The sequence below is a fragment of the Maylandia zebra genome, linkage group LG23 (assembly GCF_041146795.1).
Source record: "Maylandia zebra isolate NMK-2024a linkage group LG23, Mzebra_GT3a, whole genome shotgun sequence".
NCBI classification, from domain to species: Eukaryota; Metazoa; Chordata; class Actinopteri; order Cichliformes; family Cichlidae; genus Maylandia; species Maylandia zebra.
In genome coordinates, this window is record NC_135188.1 from 41,938,465 (window position 1) to 41,956,703 (window position 18,239).

Sequence of the window (18,239 nt, forward strand, 5' to 3'; positions counted from 1 at the left end):
ATCAGTCCTGTTAAATGGCTGTGGGGTAAACTCTCTAGCAGGTAATTTGCATAGCTGTTATTGTGCAATGACAACCTCGGGCAGCCTTGGTTGGGCTGTACAGACTTGAACTGCATTTATTCACAGTCGTTCACAGTAAAGAAAAAAGAAGACTATATTGTTGCTTCTAAGGAAAGTGGCCAACTAGAAATACTGTTTTTGACAAAACAGTTTAAAACTTTTTATTTTTCCTGTTTGTAATGTGAATAAATTGTTAAAATGTTAATATGTGTTGTTTCTCCAGACTTTAATCGTGAAATCCAACAAATGACACGAAACAGGTGTCGATAGCAGAACAAGCTGTTTGGCATTGACGGAAGATTTTATGAGTGGGCTTTAGGGACGTTGTTACTGAAACGCTCTCACACACTCTACTGAATATTTCACACACATTACTAAAACACTTTCACACACACACACACACACTAATGAAAACTGAGAAGATTTCAGTTGAACAGGAAGTTCAACATAGACAACATAGCCCCTGGGATCCCTGGGACACACAAACTCCTCCACCACAATAAGGTAGTGATTCACGGAGAGGGTCTGACCATAATGCACAACAAAATGTTTTACAGAAACCAGTCAAGCCAAATCACCCCAAACACCTCAAGTACTGTGGTGTAGGGGTAATGATTGGGACTTTGCTTTGCAGCCGCAGGACCTTGGTGTTTTTCAGTCACTGAGTTAAACATGAACTCTTCTGTATATCAAAGTATTCTAGATCTGTCCAACAGCTGAAGTTTGGCTTAAAGCTGGGTCATTCAACAGTGATCCCATGCATTGCAGCAAATCTACCACAGAATGGCTGAAAACAGAGAACAGTCAAGGTTTTTACAGTGTTAAAGTGAAAGTACAGACCTCAACACAAATGCCTGCAAACATAAATGAAATAAAGCAATGCTGTACATAGCAGTGGACCAAAATTCCTCTGCAATAATGTGAGAGACAGATAAAGTCAAACAGAGTGACGTGAAAACTTTCATGAATGTCTATTGTCATTTCCAAGGGAAATAAGGCTTTGATACCAACTTCTGCAAGCCAGTAAAAACTGAGGTTATCATCATGCAGTCAAAAAGTTTAACACATGTTTGCATGATCAACACATCTCACACCACATATGTAGAATTTCTGACTTAATAGTTTCATTAAACTAGTTAAGCCGACTACAATAACAGCAAGGTATGTTGCAAACACAGTACAGAGGTGATATATGCTACCTGATTAAGTCAATTGTTAAGAATGCAGAGCTTTGACATACCCTTTAATCATAAGATAATAGATCTTTTCACAACCAATGTTTCAGCCCTGCAGCAGATTCGTCTTTAACACAAGTTTCCACAAAGGTAATGTCAAAGGCTTGCCAAGCAGACACATCAAATCTGATTTCGTTTCACTTTTCTTTCTCATGAGAGGAAAGAAATTTGCTTTTTAAGCAAGTGAAGCCTTAAAGAGGCTTTGTGAAGTCACGAATACCCTTAAACTCTATAGCGGAGAGGTTATAAAGGAATTTCGGAGTTAGCCAAGAGCTTATCCAGCTTATCCTCTTTATAAAATTCTACCGTCTTCACGTGTAAACTGTATGCAGACTTTATAAAAGAAATGTCTTATTTAAATTAACCATGCTGCAAGCACGTCTGCAGAAACGTGAATTACATTAGATGCAAATTGTTTAGTCACAAATCATATGAGAAAATGAACACATGCACTAAAGGTGTTTCTTTCAAAATAAAAGTCTTCTTACAGAGGATAAAGACATCCATTATTTGACGGCACTGGATACAGGTTACACATTAAAAATCTGTGCACTGGCTGGATGCAGGTTTCTCTAGAGTAGCTGTTTTAAGATGGCTATAAAATTCCTTCTTTTCAATACATTTCTACCATATTTGGGTTTAATGAAAATCCTTCAAGAATGTAATTATGTAATTAATTATTTCTATTGTCCACTTTCTAGATCAAGAGTTTATCTTAAGATAGAGAAACTGAATGGTTTGTTTTTCTTTTTTAAAGTGCATTTGTTTTAACTGAAAAGCCTTCAGTAGCCCCTTTAATTCTAGACACCTGTAGCTGAACAATATTATTTTAACAATGTCAGACAATTCTAGTTATTACACAGTTTGAACCCCCGTCCCCTCTATATTATTATTAAATGTTGTTCTTTCCAAAAAGAGCATGCAGTTATTTCATTTTACAAAAGACAACAAAAAGGCGGACAAACCCAAGTTTGGGGTAGATTTATAACACCTAGAGAAAATCCCCTGAGGTGGAGTTAGCTATGTGTTTATGCAACACCTCCCTATATAATTCTGCCCAATGTTCAGTTTACGCATTCAGCTGCGGACGCTTATATCATTAAGCTGTAAACAGAATCCATTCACCAGGTGAGTATTTTACATTTAAGTAATTTTACTTTAGAATGAACCTTAGAATACCATAAGAATTTAATTCTGAACACTAATTACTGCATATGCATTTAAACATTGGAAACCCTCCTAAAGGTGATGCTGTAAAAAGTATCTAAATATCAATAAAAAAAACGCTGTGTTTCATTTCTTTTTCATTTTTGTAGTTTTCTCTCTCTCTGTGTGATAGATAGACTGGTGGTCCGTGCAGAGTGTACCCTGTTTCCCTCCCTCTGACAGCTCAGATAGGCTCCAGTTAGAAAAGCCGTTAAAAAAAATGGAGGGATACGTGGTTCCAGATCATATTAGAGGAATGAAGTTTGCATTATTAGAAACAATATCTCTTCAGGTTTTTAATGCTGTGGTTGAACACAGGATGAAGAAGAAGCTCATCATTGATGTGGACACTGGGGTGGATGACGCTATGGCCATCATGGTGGCCCTCGCCAACCCTGATGTGGAGATTTTGGGGATCACCTGCTGTTATGTTGTGAAACAACGTTAAATACTCAGTGCAAAAAGGCTTTTTGGCTTCTATGTGTGTCAATATAGAGATTATTACCATTTGACACTTTATGCCATATATAAGCATACTAGATCATCTTTTCAGTCTTGAGAAAAACAAACAGTACATTTCAATACCGCGAAAACCACGCTGATGTCTACTCAACAGCTTGTTAGCAGCATAAGAGAACAATTTTTTGGCCTTGGTAGTGACCATCCGAACACTGTTGTAGGATAGCAACAAGTCTAGACCTCCTGGCCATGCTAAGTTGCACCATGCTAGCTGCACCTACAATCTGAAAAGAGGACTGTGTGACGGTACCTCAACTACAATGAAATTTTATCTGATACCCTGAATTTTTCACATGCATTCTTTGAGATAAGAGGCAATGAAGAGGATGTCGTAAAAATGTTTCACTTGTGCCCTGCAATGTATTGAGTCTTTCAAAACAAAAATCCAGACAATTTTAGACAAGAGGGAGTGCTAGATGATTATACACAAACTCTATTGGGATTTCTTGTTTCTGGTGTCTGATGTCCAGATGCCAAAGTGTGACTATTCAGCACATCCACACTTATACTTACAGCAGGTTGATGCTCCATGGCTGTCACATTTTAAAGAGTTCTGATGGTCTCTTTTAAGACTAATATATTTCACTTTCAGGCTGTTGAGCAGACATTAATGTAATGTTATCTGTATTTTGAAATGTGTTCTCACTGGTCACTGTCCTGTTCACCCAAAACACCTTCCTATTCAGTTTAAACGGCTTCCTTTTCACCTGAAACAGCTTGGTTTTCAGTAGTGAGAACCTTTCAGAGTTTTTATTAGGTGTAACCCACATATTCAACTCTACTCAACCCCAAAATACATTTCCTAGACAAACTTGGTACCACTATAGGGGAAATTGGGGCTTTTCAGTGGTATAAGATTTAATGCCAAGAAGCATCATTACAACTTAGAGATAATAGACAAATTTCCTTACTTTTTTGTAGGCTGACACGCACTCATCCAAATCTTTTAATAAGTAGTGCTGAAATTTTGTACTTGTCAAGTTTTATTAACTTGACAAGTCCAAGGCCTATTAACTTTTCTTAACTTGCCTTAGTTATCCTGACTCTTGCTAGCATAAAAAATGATTTATTACACAAAATTCACTGGACTGAACAATTATCAGAGTCCCAGATATGTAGATTTCCACAAGTTTGACCAATTTGCCAAGGTCTGGAGGAAGTCCCAAACCATCACCCTCAGGAAATTCGTTAGGTCTGCCCAGGGACCACTAAGGCTCAAACCTGCCATGAATTGGAAATTGCTGGAACACTAGCAGCACTGTCCACAGTGTTTTGCAACATTATTGACTGAGAGGGTGCCAATAAAGAAAGAAGCTCCTGCTCCAAATCAACACCTTTGAGCTCAGCTGCAATTTCCAGTTTACCAGATGGACAAGCCAAATACCTTCTGGAGAAAAGCTTTATGGTCAGACCAGTCAAAGATTGAGCTGTTTTGACACATTTACAAGAGGTATGTTTTGGGGTAGTAAAGGTGAGGCTTTCAAACATAAGAACACTGTCCCAGGTGTCAAGCATGGTGGTGGTAGCATCATGCTTTGTGGGAGTTTTGCTCCCAGTGGTACTGTTACATTTGTAAGTGGACAGAATAATGAAGAAGGAGAACTACTACCAAATTCTTGAAGGCAGAATTATGCCAGGAACTTGTAGATGGCTACCAAAAGATTTTGGTTAGATGCTTTTGGAAGCTTTTGCTTAGGGACAATCAAATATTAGTGGTGGGGTTTTCTGTATATATTTGATTTATTTATATAAAGACATGGCTGTACAATCATTACACACTGGAAAAAGAACAGTTCAAAGAAATCATTAAAAGCTTAAAATTACACTGGTGGCCATGATGAGTGTATATAAACCTCTGACCAGAATTAACAATGTCTTTACACGGACTTTTGAAAAAGAAGGTTTTCACAGGAATCTGATTTGTGAAAAACTAAGCTTATCCCACAGTAACTCAGAGGCTAAGAAGCAGCCAAGTGTTGCCATAATTATCTTGTTGGTGGAAAGGCTGCCAGGAAAAGAAAATGTCAGGTTTGTAAAGTTTCATCTGAACAAGTTACAACTCTCTGGAACAATATCCTTTAAACAGAAGAGACCAAAGTGGAGATGTCTGACCATAATCCATCCATCCATCCAGCTTCATCCGCTTTATCCGAGGCCGGGTCGCGGGGGCAGCAGCCTAAGCAGAGAGGCCCAGACCTCCCTCTCCCGAGCCACCTCCTCCAGCTTATCCGGGGGAACACCAAGGCGTTCCCAGGCCAGCCGAGAGATGTAATCTCTCCAGCGTGTCCTGGGTCTGCCCCGGGGCCTCCTCCTGGTGGGACATGCCCGGAACACCACACCCAGGACACCCACGAAGGACACGGTCGAATGCCTTCTCCAAGTCCACAAAACACATGTAGACTGGTTGGGCAAACTCCCATGCACCCTCAAGTATCCTTGAGAGGATAAAGAGCTGGTCCAGTGTTCCGCAACCAGGACGAAAACTGCATTGTTCCTCCTGTATCCGAGGTTTGACTAGCGGACGAAGTCTCCTTTCCAGCACCCTGGCATAGACCTTTCCAGGGAGGCTGAGGAGTGTGATCCCCCTGTAGTTGGAACACACCCTCCGGTCTGCCTTCTTAAAGATGGGGACCACCACCCAGGTCTGCCAGTCCACGGGTACTGCCCCTGATCTCCACGCAACATTGTAGAGGCATGCCAACCAGGACAGCCCTACAACGTCCAGAGCCATCAGGAACTCGGGGCGGACCTCATCAACACCAGGGGCTCTGCCACCAAGGAGTTGTTTAACTGCCTCAGTGACCTCGCCCCTGGAAATTGGCGGGTCATTGCCCTCATCCCCAGACTCTGCTTCCTCCTCGGAAGATGTGTCAGTGGGATTAAGGAGGTCCTCGAAGTATTCCTTCTACCGCCCGACAATTTTCTCAGTCGACGTCAGCAGCGCTCCGCCAGCACTGTACACAGTGCAGTTAGAGCACCGCTTTCCCCTCCTGAGACGCCTGACGGTTTGCCAGAATCTCTTCGAGGCAGTCTAAAAGTCTTTTTCCATGGCCTCTCCGAACTCCTCCCACACCCGAGTTTTTGCTTCAGCCACTGCCCGAGCCACATTCCGCTTGGCCTGTCGATACCTGTCGGCTGCCTCCGGAGTCCCACAGGCTAACCAAGCCCGATAGGACTCCTTCTTCAGCCTAGTGGCTCCCTTCACCTCTGGTGTCCACCATTTGGTTCGGGGATTACTACCACGGCAGGCACCAACCACCTTGCGGCCGAAGCTCAATGCAGCAGCTTCGGCAATGGAGACGCTGAACATGGTCCATTTGGACTCAATGTCCCCAGTCTCCCTCGGAATGCTGTTGAAGCTCTGCCGGAGGTGTGCGTTGAAGATCTCGCGGACTGGGGCCTCTGCTAGACGTTCCCAGCACACCCTCACTACGCATTTAGGTGCACTGGGTCTGTCCAGCGTCCTCCCCCACCATCTGATCCAACTCACCACCAGGTGGTGATCAGTTGACAGCTCAGCCCCTCTCTTTACCCGAGTGTCCAGAACATATGGTCGCAGGTCTGGTGGTACGATTACAAAATCGATCATCGACCTGCGGCCTAGAGCGTCCTGGTGCCACGTGCACTTATGGACACTCTTATGTTCGAACAAGGTGTTCATTATGGCCAAACTGTGATTTGCACAGAAGTCCAATAACAAAACACCGCTCAGGTTCAGATCAGGGAGGCCGTTCCTCCTAATCACGCCCCTCCAGGTCTCGCTGTCGTTACCCACGTGAGCATTGAAGTCTCCCAGCAGGACAACAGAGCACCTTCCAGCATTCCAACATTCCATGTCCCTATTGCCAGTCTTGGCAGCCAGGGATCAGTCCGCAAGGGCCTCCGCTCCTGGCCGCCACCCGGCACACAATGTACCCGACCCCTATGGCGCCTCCTGCGGGTGGTGGGCCTGCGGGACGATGGGCCCATGTCTCCTCTTCGGGCTGTGCCCGGTCGGGCCCAATGAACTAAGGCCCGGCCACCAGACGCTCGCCCTCGGGCACCCTCCCCGGGCCTGGCTCCAGCACGGGGCCCCGGTAATCCTATCCCAGGCAGGGTAAACTGTTCCCTCGATGTTCTCTTCATAAGGGTCTTCTGAATCGCTCTTTGTCTGGTCCCTCACCCAGGACCAATTTGCCATGGGAGACCCTACCAGTGGGCTAAAGCCCCCAGACAACATAGCCCCTGGGATCCCTGGGACACACAAACTCCTCCACCACAATAAGGTAGTGATTCACGGAGAGGGTCTGACCATAATGCACAACAAAATGTTTTACAGAAACCAGTCAAGCCAAATCACCCCAAACACCTCATACCAACTGTCAAGTACTGTGGTGTAGGGGTAATGATTGGGACTTTGCTTTGCAGCCGCAGGACCTTGGTGTTTTTCAGTCACTGAGTTAAACATGAACTCTTCTGTATATCAAAGTATTCTAGATCTGTCCAACAGCTGAAGTTTGGCTTAAAGCTGGGTCATTCAACAGTGATCCCATGCATTGCAGCAAATCTACCACAGAATGGCTGAAAACAGAGAACAGTCAAGGTTTTTACAGTGTTAAAGTGAAAGTACAGACCTCAACACAAATGCCTGCAAACATAAATGAAATAAAGCAATGCTGTACATAGCAGTGGACCAAAATTCCTCTGCAATAATGTGAGAGACAGATAAAGTCAAACAGAGTGACGTGAAAACTTTCATGAATGTCTATTGTCATTTCCAAGGGAAATAAGGCTTTGATACCAACTTCTGCAAGCCAGTAAAAACTGAGGTTATCATCATGCAGTCAAAAAGTTTAACACATGTTTGCATGATCAACACATCTCACACCACATATGTAGAATTTCTGACTTAATAGTTTCATTAAACTAGTTAAGCCGACTACAATAACAGCAAGGTATGTTGCAAACACAGTACAGAGGTGATATATGCTACCTGATTAAGTCAATTGTTAAGAATGCAGAGCTTTGACATACCCTTTAATCATAAGATAATAGATCTTTTCACAACCAATGTTTCAGCCCTGCAGCAGATTCGTCTTTAACACAAGTTTCCACAAAGGTAATGTCAAAGGCTTGCCAAGCAGACACATCAAATCTGATTTCGTTTCACTTTTCTTTCTCATGAGAGGAAAGAAATTTGCTTTTTAAGCAAGTGAAGCCTTAAAGAGGCTTTGTGAAGTCACGAATACCCTTAAACTCTATAGCGGAGAGGTTATAAAGGAATTTCGGAGTTAGCCAAGAGCTTATCCAGCTTATCCTCTTTATAAAATTCTACCGTCTTCACGTGTAAACTGTATGCAGACTTTATAAAAGAAATGTCTTATTTAAATTAACCATGCTGCAAGCACGTCTGCAGAAACGTGAATTACATTAGATGCAAATTGTTTAGTCACAAATCATATGAGAAAATGAACACATGCACTAAAGGTGTTTCTTTCAAAATAAAAGTCTTCTTACAGAGGATAAAGACATCCATTATTTGACGGCACTGGATACAGGTTACACATTAAAAATCTGTGCACTGGCTGGATGCAGGTTTCTCTAGAGTAGCTGTTTTAAGATGGCTATAAAATTCCTTCTTTTCAATACATTTCTACCATATTTGGGTTTAATGAAAATCCTTCAAGAATGTAATTATGTAATTAATTATTTCTATTGTCCACTTTCTAGATCAAGAGTTTATCTTAAGATAGAGAAACTGAATGGTTTGTTTTTCTTTTTTAAAGTGTATTTGTTTTAACTGAAAAGCCTTCAGTAGCCCCTTTAATTCTAGACACCTGTAGCTGAACAATATTATTTTAACAATGTCAGACAATTCTAGTTATTACACAGTTTGAACCCCCGTCCCCTCTATATTATTATTAAATGTTGTTCTTTCCAAAAAGAGCATGCAGTTATTTCATTTTACAAAAGACAACAAAAAGGCGGACAAACCCAAGTTTGGGGTACATTTATAACACCTAGAGAAAATCCCCTGAGGTGGAGTTAGCCATGTGTTTATGCAACACCTCCCTATATAATTCTGCCCAATGTTCAGTTTACGCATTCAGCTGCGGACGCTTATATCATTAAGCTGTAAACAGAATCCATTCACCAGGTGAGTATTTTACATTTAAGTAATTTTACTTTAGAATGAACCTTAGAATACCATAAGAATTTAATTCTGAACACTAATTACTGCATATGCATTTAAACATTGGAAACCCTCCTAAAGGTGATGCTGTAAAAAGTATCTAAATATCAATAAAAAAAACGCTGTGTTTCATTTTTTTTTTCATTTTTGTAGTTTTCTCTCTCTCTGTGTGATAGATAGACTGGTGGTCCGTGCAGAGTGTACCCTGTTTCCCTCCCTCTGACAGCTCAGATAGGCTCCAGTTAGAAAAGCCGTTAAAAAAAATGGAGGGATACGTGGTTCCAGATCATATTAGAGGAATGAAGTTTGCATTATTAGAAACAATATCTCTTCAGGTTTTTAATGCTGTGGTTGAACACAGGATGAAGAAGAAGCTCATCATTGATGTGGACACTGGGGTGGATGACGCTATGGCCATCATGGTGGCCCTCGCCAACCCTGATGTGGAGATTTTGGGGATCACCTGCTGCCATGGCAACACACCCCTGGAGAACGTCCTCAAGAACACGCTGCGTGTCCTGAAAGTCTGCAATAGGCTGGATGTAAGTTTTGAGCAGAGTGTGGGAGAGTCTTATACATGGATATGGTGACAAATCTGACTGCATGGTTGCATGCTGGATGACCTGCTATTAAATGCAACCTACAATACAGATTCCAGTGTATCGTGGCTGCTCAAAGCCTCTGCTGGCCCGCAAACAGCATGCGGCTGATTACCACGGGAAAGACGGGCTGGGGGATGTCCCGGATCCAGATGCTCCAGGCTTGGATCTGCTGCAGAAGAAGAAAGCTGTGCAGGCCATGATCAAGCTTGTGAAAGACAATGCTGGAGAGGTGAGTGCTCTGTTAAACATGTTGCTAATGTACTGTAAATAAAATTTAAGAGCAAAATTTTTCTGTGTATGCATGTATTCTATGCATACCAGAATTATTATAGTTTTTGGATTCTCTTTATTTATTTTAATTTTTGTTTTTAATTCAGTTTAGTTCGGCTTAGTTTCTAGAGCGGATTTGCTCATTTCAGTTCAGTTGTTATTAAGTTTTATGTATCTAAAACACAACTCAATGACAACATTGTTTCACTACATGTGCCTTGAATTTGGGATTTTCTTGAAATGGTTTATTTATTTAAAAAAAAGGTAAACATAAAGGTTTACTCTATGTAAATGATCTATTGAATTTCACTAAAAAAGTAAATTTCTAGATAAAAAACCTTTATTTGTAGGGGTTTTGTTCATCCCAAAGCTATGTTATGAATAACAAGAGCATTCCAGTCATCAACACAAATTAGTCTTCTGCCTTCAGGTGATCCTCGTAGCCACTGCCCCCCTCACTAATCTGGCTGTCGCAGTGCAGTTGGACCCTTCCTTGCCAAAAAAGCTGAAGGCGCTCTACATCATGGGGGGAAACACTGAATGTAGGCTTTTATTTACTCTGATGTACTTATTCTCTGATTTATGATTTTTTTTTCTATATTAATAATAACAAGAATTGCATTAATAATGTCTGTGTGCAGCCAGAGGTAACACCACAGTGTGTGGAGAGTTTAACTTTGTAGCCGACCCAGAGGCGGCTTACATCGTGTTGGACCGCTACACCTGCCCAACCTACATGGCTACATGGGAGTTCACCTGCAGGAACAGCCTTCCGTGGGTAAGGAAACAGACAAGTTGTACAGCAAGCTGTATGGCTTTACACTAACTGAAATTACATTTAGAATAATATTTGAATATTTGTAATAATGCTGTTTTTGGCTTGACTGATAATTTCACAGTGATTTAAATTTGCACCCTCAATATTTCCTCCTGTAGTCTTTCTGTGACACCTGGCTTGCCGAATCTACACAGAAAGCAGACTTCATGAAAAAGATTTCAAGTCTTTCAAGGATGGTAAGAGTGTGCAAATGATATTATTACAATAATTAGAATCCCATCCCCAGAAAGTGTGACAAATTTATATCTTAATACATTTTTGCAAGAAAATATGTTGCAAGAAGCACTGGATCCCCAGGTGCTGCGAATGATGAGGAATTTCTGTTAAACAATTTTGAAGTTTTTTCACCTTTATTAGATAGGCCATGGGAAAAATGAGACAGAACAGCAGAAAGAGAGTGGGGGAAGACAGGCCAAGAGAGCCTCGGATCAAACTAAACCTCAGACTGGTATCGTGTCATGTGTTCACCAGCTCAGCCCAGTGAGCTAAACTGCCACTCCTCCCAGATTAACTTGTCTAAGCAGGATCTTAGTGCTGTGACACAATAATGCCAGGCTTCAACACACTGTGCTGCCAAAAGAATGTTATGACACTTACATACATGTCGTTACACATCCTTGTTCTTTAATTTATAATTTGCTGAAAGGGGGGAGAAGCATAATACATAAGAAACAAAAACTGTCGCACTGATAAAATGATTGAATGATTGCAGCTTTTCTCACAGGGAGTGGTGTAATTCTCACATCAGAAAGGTCACTCTCCTGATTCAGGTTGTGGGGCAGAAGCCTGAACAGAGAAGCATAGATTTTCCTACGATCACCACCAATGTTCCCTCTAATTTTTCACGTGTCTGAGCGAACACACAAACCTCCTGAGCGTCCCTTGGACCACTGTGAGCAACAGCAGACGTGTGCACTGTGGTCACGCCAGCATCGAATCCATCCAAATTACATGGTTTATTAAAATAATCAAATTACAGCATTTACATTTATGTTAGACTACTTTTAATTAAGTGCTTTAACCCACTTACAATGAAAATTAAAAAAGAATCTTGTTCATGACTTGTGTAGCATGTTAACACTGTTGGAAGTAAAAAGAACTTGAACTCCAATTTTGAAAACACAACTTTCTATTTTATGATTTTTTTTTTAAAGCTCTGACTTGTATTATGAGTATGAGTCTGTGGTCTGGGAGAGAGTCCTGTAACTCTCTGTCTGCAAAATACAGTATATAATGACCAACGTTGGGCAATTAATTATATAGTTACTTCTTCAAAATAGTTACTGGATTATGCAAACAACAAAGTTTTTTGCAGCTGTTTACCTAAAAATGCAGCCAGGGCGTTTTTTTAAATATACATTTCAAACTATTTACAGAACAATCAGCTGTTCTGCATCAAATCTGATGCCACACAAATTAGTGTGCCACTCCAAAAAATAATTCCTGTCCACTATGAGATAAACGAGAACAACAGCCTGATACCTGCAGGCCTGACAACAGGAGATGTATCACTCCTGTAACACCTGTAACATTCAGCAGTCGCCTCATTGTTCTGACACACACAACAAAACTACTGACTACACTACACACTAACTATACAAGATTTGCCCTAAACATCGCAAATCTCTCACATCTCAAAACACGTCACTCCTAAAACCTCCCCCCTTCCTAAACATCTGTTGCCATATAATTTTTTGATTGGTTGACATGGTGCATTTTTCCACCAATAGGAAAGGGTGGTGGGTTTTTGGTTTTGTTTTTGCTCACAGGCTTTCCAGCGTTTTCCTTATAAAACACCGTTTCTTCCCGCAGTAAATATAAACAACGACAGTATTCAGGAAGAAAACCAAACATTACATATATTTTTTATCATAACTCTGGTTTTACGTGGCCGATCAACACAATTTAAAAACTGGTATAAAGTCCACACTTTTTCCGTCAATTGTTCTGTCTGTTCTGCTCACATCTCCAATGGTTGTACACGTTGTCATTAACGTGGCTTCCCTCCACATCAGCCACGCCTCTTTGCTAGCTAAAGCACCGGTGTTGGCGCATAAGGACGCGCATAAGGACGCAACCACAGGCTTATGGTTGACACGTATAAGCCTGTCAACCACGTTGATTAGCTGCGTATATACGAATGTGAATGGCATTATTGGCTGGACTATGGGATAAGGTGGCATCGTTCTAATCCCATACGGGAGCAGCCAGTCACTTACTGACTAACCCTGCAAAACAGAAATGTTAAAGTATTAATTTTAATTTCAATTCAGGTTAGATTTTTTTTCTGTGCGCAACGCAGATTTTCTGTGCGCAGAGACTGTGCCAGCAGTGCGCAATTGCGCACGCACGCAGCTTAGAGGGAACATTGATCAACACCATAGGAAACCAAACTACCATTGTATACAGTGTGAGAAGAGCACAACTTACCCCTCTTGAGTTGTCTGATGGTTCGCTTTGAACCTGACCAAAATTCTCATTCAATTTTTATCTTCCATGCACTCCTGGCTGGTACAGCCTTCCACCCATCCAGGTCACACTGCTCTCCAAATAAGTGGTTAAATCCCCCAGCAGAGCAATTAAGTCCCTAGATGTAACACTCTTCAACCCAACCAGTGACTCCAAGAAATCTGGGTTACTCTACTGGCTTGTGGCACATAGCCAGATTGACGTGCCAGGACGTCCACTTCCAAATTCTAAACTGACATTTAAATGGTGTTAATAAGCTAACAAGACCAAAGGTTTTGCATTATACTCCCCAAGGTCTCTCAACTATACAAGGGTAACCACAGAGTGTGAAAAGAGGAGTCTACAGGTGTTGGTTGAAGCCCTCTAGTGGCAACTTTTTTTGTTTAGACCTTGGTCCTCCACTGGCTTACAGATAATCACCAGTGTTGGGTAAGTTACTTTAAATTAGTAACTTAGTTACATTACTAGTTCAAAAGTAACTCAGTTACTTCAAGTTACTCGTTACTTTCAAAGTAACTAGTTACTAGGGAAAGTAACTTTGGTTTTACTCAGAATTCTCTTGTTAATGTGTTGCTTCCGTAACTGGATACCCAGCAAGATTGTCAGTCCTCTAGCTTGCTTACTTGCCACAAGTGCACTGTGCCACGTACCAATAGAAAGGAAAAAATAATGTGCATATTTCCACGAGAGAAATCCCACGCCTGGACCGTCGTTGACCGCCGCCATGATTCTAGCCTACTAGGGACGGGTGGAAACTCTAATAATTAACCTTATGAACAAAATAAAGTTCAACATCAACATCATAGCACCCCCCAGCTGTATAGAAACTCCGTCATGCTAGCTAGTACCCAGTACAAAAAAGTCAGCATAACTAAAATAAACTCCACCTTAACTTGGTTTATATCTGACCCAGATAGACTGCAGGTCATAACTTCTTACCTGAAGGTCATTTCACCTGACACTCGGACCGGCGGCCACCTCGGGTCTCTGCTCCTCTTGCCTCCCCTTTCCCTCAACCACCTGCTGGCCTCCACCACTTGCTAATGTTACTGAATCTGTTGAAGCTCCACGATAGCCACCGCAAGAAGTAACGAATAACGACCCTATCTAAATCCCAGTAACGATTAACGCGTTCCTGATTTTGGCATAATAACTAGTTACCGTGCTCGTTACCACAATAATAACGTAGTTACTGTAACGCGTTACTTAATAACGTGTTAGTCCCTACTAGGGATGGGTGTTGATAAGATTTTCACCATTCCGATTCCATTTTCAATTCTGTTTAACGATTTGATTCTTTATCGATTCTCTAATCGATTCTTATTTTTAAAAAAAGGAAAACACTAAGGTCGATTAGCTTAGAACTTTGTTTTATATCTTCTCTTTGAACAAGATAGAAATTTAGGAGTAACATGGCCTTACAAACCCAACAGTGAGATCTTAAGAGATCCACAGCCTATGGCTCTTCCATGGGGTGTCACAGGGTCCCCAGGAAAAAAAATTGTAAATGTAAAATAATAAAATAAATATTCTTCTGTAGCAATAACAAAGTATAACAAATTATTCTGTAGCAATTACACAAGAATTCCCAGTAATGTTCCTGCCTACAATTAAACACATTCACTTACCGAAAATCGGGGGCATCTGCTGTGGCAAATGGGTGCAAGCCTTTTACCACAAACTTAGTCACTGCTCGGTGACATTCGTCTATCCTGGCCTGAAAGGAGACGCTACCGGTAGACTGCAGTGAGAACTGCCAGCATCTGAGCCACCACAGTAATGGCAGGTTTTGTAATAAGGCAGATCGCGCTAACATAATATGCACTGTTAGTTGATTATTTACCTGCCGCATTAACGGGAGAGGACGTGGAAACATTACCGCTGCTGCTGGGTTGAGATTCACGAGTCCGGAGCGGAATTAAAAACACGACATTCATTTAAGGTCATCGCGTGTTTTGTGAGCAAATGCTTTTGCATATTCGTAGTGTTTCCTCCCTTAAATGAAATTCTACTTTACAAGTATTGCAAGTTGCCCTGTTGTCATCCGTTCTCGTAAAGTATGACCAAACTTTTGAGCGTTTGAGCCGCTTAGGCGCCATGTTTTCTGCCAGGTAAATGACGCTCCGCAACGTGGTGACGTCATTCGGGGCGACTGGAATCGATAAGGGAATCGTTTGCAAAAATGGCAAACAATTCCAAGGAATTGAAACAGTTTGAACCGGTTCTCAACAAGAACCGGGTTTCGATACCCATCCCTAGTCCCTACACTGATAATCACAAAATGTCTAAATACCTCTGATGTACTGATTTGACAGAAAGCCCAATCAGCTGACTATCAGAAGGAGATTACTGCAGGAACTGGTTTCAATTCCTGTGACGTCTATGCCTTAGCTGCTGCCATCGATGATACATTGATAACTGAGAGCGAAGAGGTAAGCAACTCCTGATTTTTATCAGGTTAAGTAAAATTTCAAGTATTGTTTAACAGTTTCTTGTGTTTCTCCTTCAGGTTGCGGTGGCAGTGGAGTTAGAGGGGACCTACACCCGAGGCATGATGGTGGTGGACTACATCCAGAAGCTGAAGAAAGACCATAAGGCCATCATCATGAAGAAAGTTGACTTGGAAAAGTTAAAGAAAATGTTGACCAATGCACTCAAATAGAATGTTTCTATGCATGCTGAATGCGTGAGTTTGGTTCATAACAAGAAATAAAAACTGATTTTTTTCTCTTTGAAAAAGAGCACACCAAGTTGCTGGTGCCTAAAAGCTGCTGGGAATTGATTTTCCAGGTCGCTCACTATAACCCCACGGTGAATAATGGTCCAGTTTTCATGGCCAAGCATGTGGGCTTATGTGTCTGTGGTGTCAGCTGTTGAACCAGCCAGCCATTCCAAAAGTGCCTTTATGCCTATTGCTGTTAATGGAGGTCCCGTTTGAGTTCACTGACATGGACCTTATCGGGCCATTTTATCAGAGTGCACAAGGATTTCACTTTGTATTTGTTCTAGTCGATTATGCGGCATATTATGCGGATATCCAGAGGCAGTGCTGCTGCGCACCATTTCTGCAAAGAGTGCGGCGCAGGCACTTTTCAGGTCATCTCCCACATCGGCATCCTGAAAGATATACTGACTGACCGGAGAACTTTATTCATGTCCCACACACTGAAAGAGCTATACAAATTACTGGGCATTAATCTGTTCAGACCAGCATCTACCACCTTGAGATTGATGGATTGGTGGAGCGGCTGAATAAGACTTTAAAGTCCAGTCCTCCACTCATGAGGATGAACACAATTGGGATCTCTGGTTAGACCCTCTGTTGTTTGCAGTGTAGGAGGTGCCCCATGCCTCCACGGAATTTTCTCACTTTGAGTTGTTGTTCAACAGGAAGCCACGAGGCTTGTTGGACTTGAATAAAGAAAACTGGGAGGAAGGTCTGAGCCCACCTAATAATTAGATTCAATAGGTTCTGGGCCTGACAGCAAAGCTGCACATGTTGGGGAGGTAATCACGAGAGAATTTGCTCCAGGCCCAGGAATGACAGCAGCACAACAGAGGTGCTATTCATAGACAATTTTCACCGGAAGATGCTTGTATTGCTAACTTTTTTTCAGCGCAAAGTTACTTGCAAAGTGGCAAGAACCCTTCATGGTCACAGGGTGAGTGGGGGACGTAGACTATGAAGTGGTACGGTCGGACAGGGGAGGAGCCACCCAAATATATCACCTTAACCTTCTTAAAGCGTGGAAAGAAGCTAAAACCAATTCTCTGGTGAGTCTGGTTAAGGAGAGATGAGTGGGGGGTAGAGGCGCCAAATTCAACCATTCCCACCTACCTCCCCACCTGGGCAGCACATGTGCGGTCCTGGATTACCTTTGGCCAATGAAATCTGACGTGTTTTCAAAGTGTTTCTTTTATTTCTTTTAATCGCTCTATATCTAAATATCGACCTCATTAGTATTATAAGAAACTTCATATATAAAGTTTTTTATAAAAGGGCTTGGATATAATTTCACCATATATAAACATACTTGATCACCTTTTCACTCTTCATAATTTGTTCAGTTTGCTTCACATGATCTGATCTTCTTTCCTCTCCATCTTAGATTGAGGGCACAAAGAGACCACTCATCAGGGATTTAGCAGAGCTGATCAATAAGATGTGACTGGCCCAGCAGAACTCCATAATATCACTAAAAGAGGAGTGCCAGAAGCAGATGTTAGCTGCTGCTAACATTGTTGCTCTTAACTCCATAGACCTCCTGAATGCTGTGAATTAGGCTCGGGTCAGGGCTAGCGTCACCAAGCCCAAACCTGTCTCACAAGATGTAAAAGATTTTGGTCAAACTGTGCAATCCTCAAAAACACTGTTAAGCGCCAGGAGCTACATCTCAGATTCTACAGGCCTCAGTTAGTATGTTGAATGTTAAACTTCATGACAGTATAATTAGAAAACAACCAAACAATTGTCTTTTATAGAAGGATTACGAGAAAAAAAAACTTTTCTCTAAAAAGAGCATGGCAGCATAGCTTACGTTTCTTCTTGAACAATGTGCTCTGCACAGATGGAACCAGATTGGAGACGTTTGGCCATTATGCACAGAGTCAAATAAAAAACAATCCAAACATATCAGCACAAATAACTCATGTCAACAGTCAAGAATGGTGATAGAGGGGTAATGACCTTCGCTTATTTTGCAGCCACAGGACCTGAGTATCTTACAGTCGGTGAGTTAAACATTATTCTAGAGTCAAGACACAAGTTTCTATAAAGTGAGAGTAATTGGCTTCCCAAATACTTGGCAAGCACAGATACATCAATTATGATCTTCAAGTTTTTTCTTCCTTCTCATGAGAGGCGGAAT

The 18,239-nt window shown here is 41.7% G+C and overlaps 1 protein-coding gene across 1 annotated transcript; it reads left to right on the forward strand.

The window, feature by feature from the left end:
* Positions 1–9,063: 9,063 nt before the first annotated feature.
* On the forward strand, positions 9,064–16,110 carry LOC101466445 (inosine-uridine preferring nucleoside hydrolase-like). The gene is made up of 8 exons (XM_004575365.2): positions 9,064–9,156; positions 9,554–9,734; positions 9,844–10,023; positions 10,495–10,606; positions 10,706–10,842; positions 11,001–11,078; positions 15,687–15,803; positions 15,881–16,110. The coding sequence occupies exons 1-8, from the start codon at positions 9,089–9,091 to the stop codon at positions 16,031–16,033; spliced, it is 1,026 nt and encodes a 341-aa protein (XP_004575422.2). The 5' UTR covers positions 9,064–9,088; the 3' UTR covers positions 16,034–16,110.
* The last annotated feature ends 2,129 nt before the right edge of the window (positions 16,111–18,239 follow it).

Bases quoted from the DNA above. Each gene is read 5' to 3' on its own strand.
- LOC101466445 (XM_004575365.2), top strand. From the start codon at position 9,089: ATGTTCAGTTTACGCATTCAGCTGCGGACGCTTATATCATTAAGCTGT. The intron at 9,735-9,843 runs GTAAGTTTTGAG...CCTACAATACAG, and splicing joins AAGTCTGCAATAGGCTGGAT to ATTCCAGTGTATCGTGGCTG. The intron at 15,804-15,880 runs GTAAGCAACTCC...TTTCTCCTTCAG, and splicing joins TGATAACTGAGAGCGAAGAG to GTTGCGGTGGCAGTGGAGTT.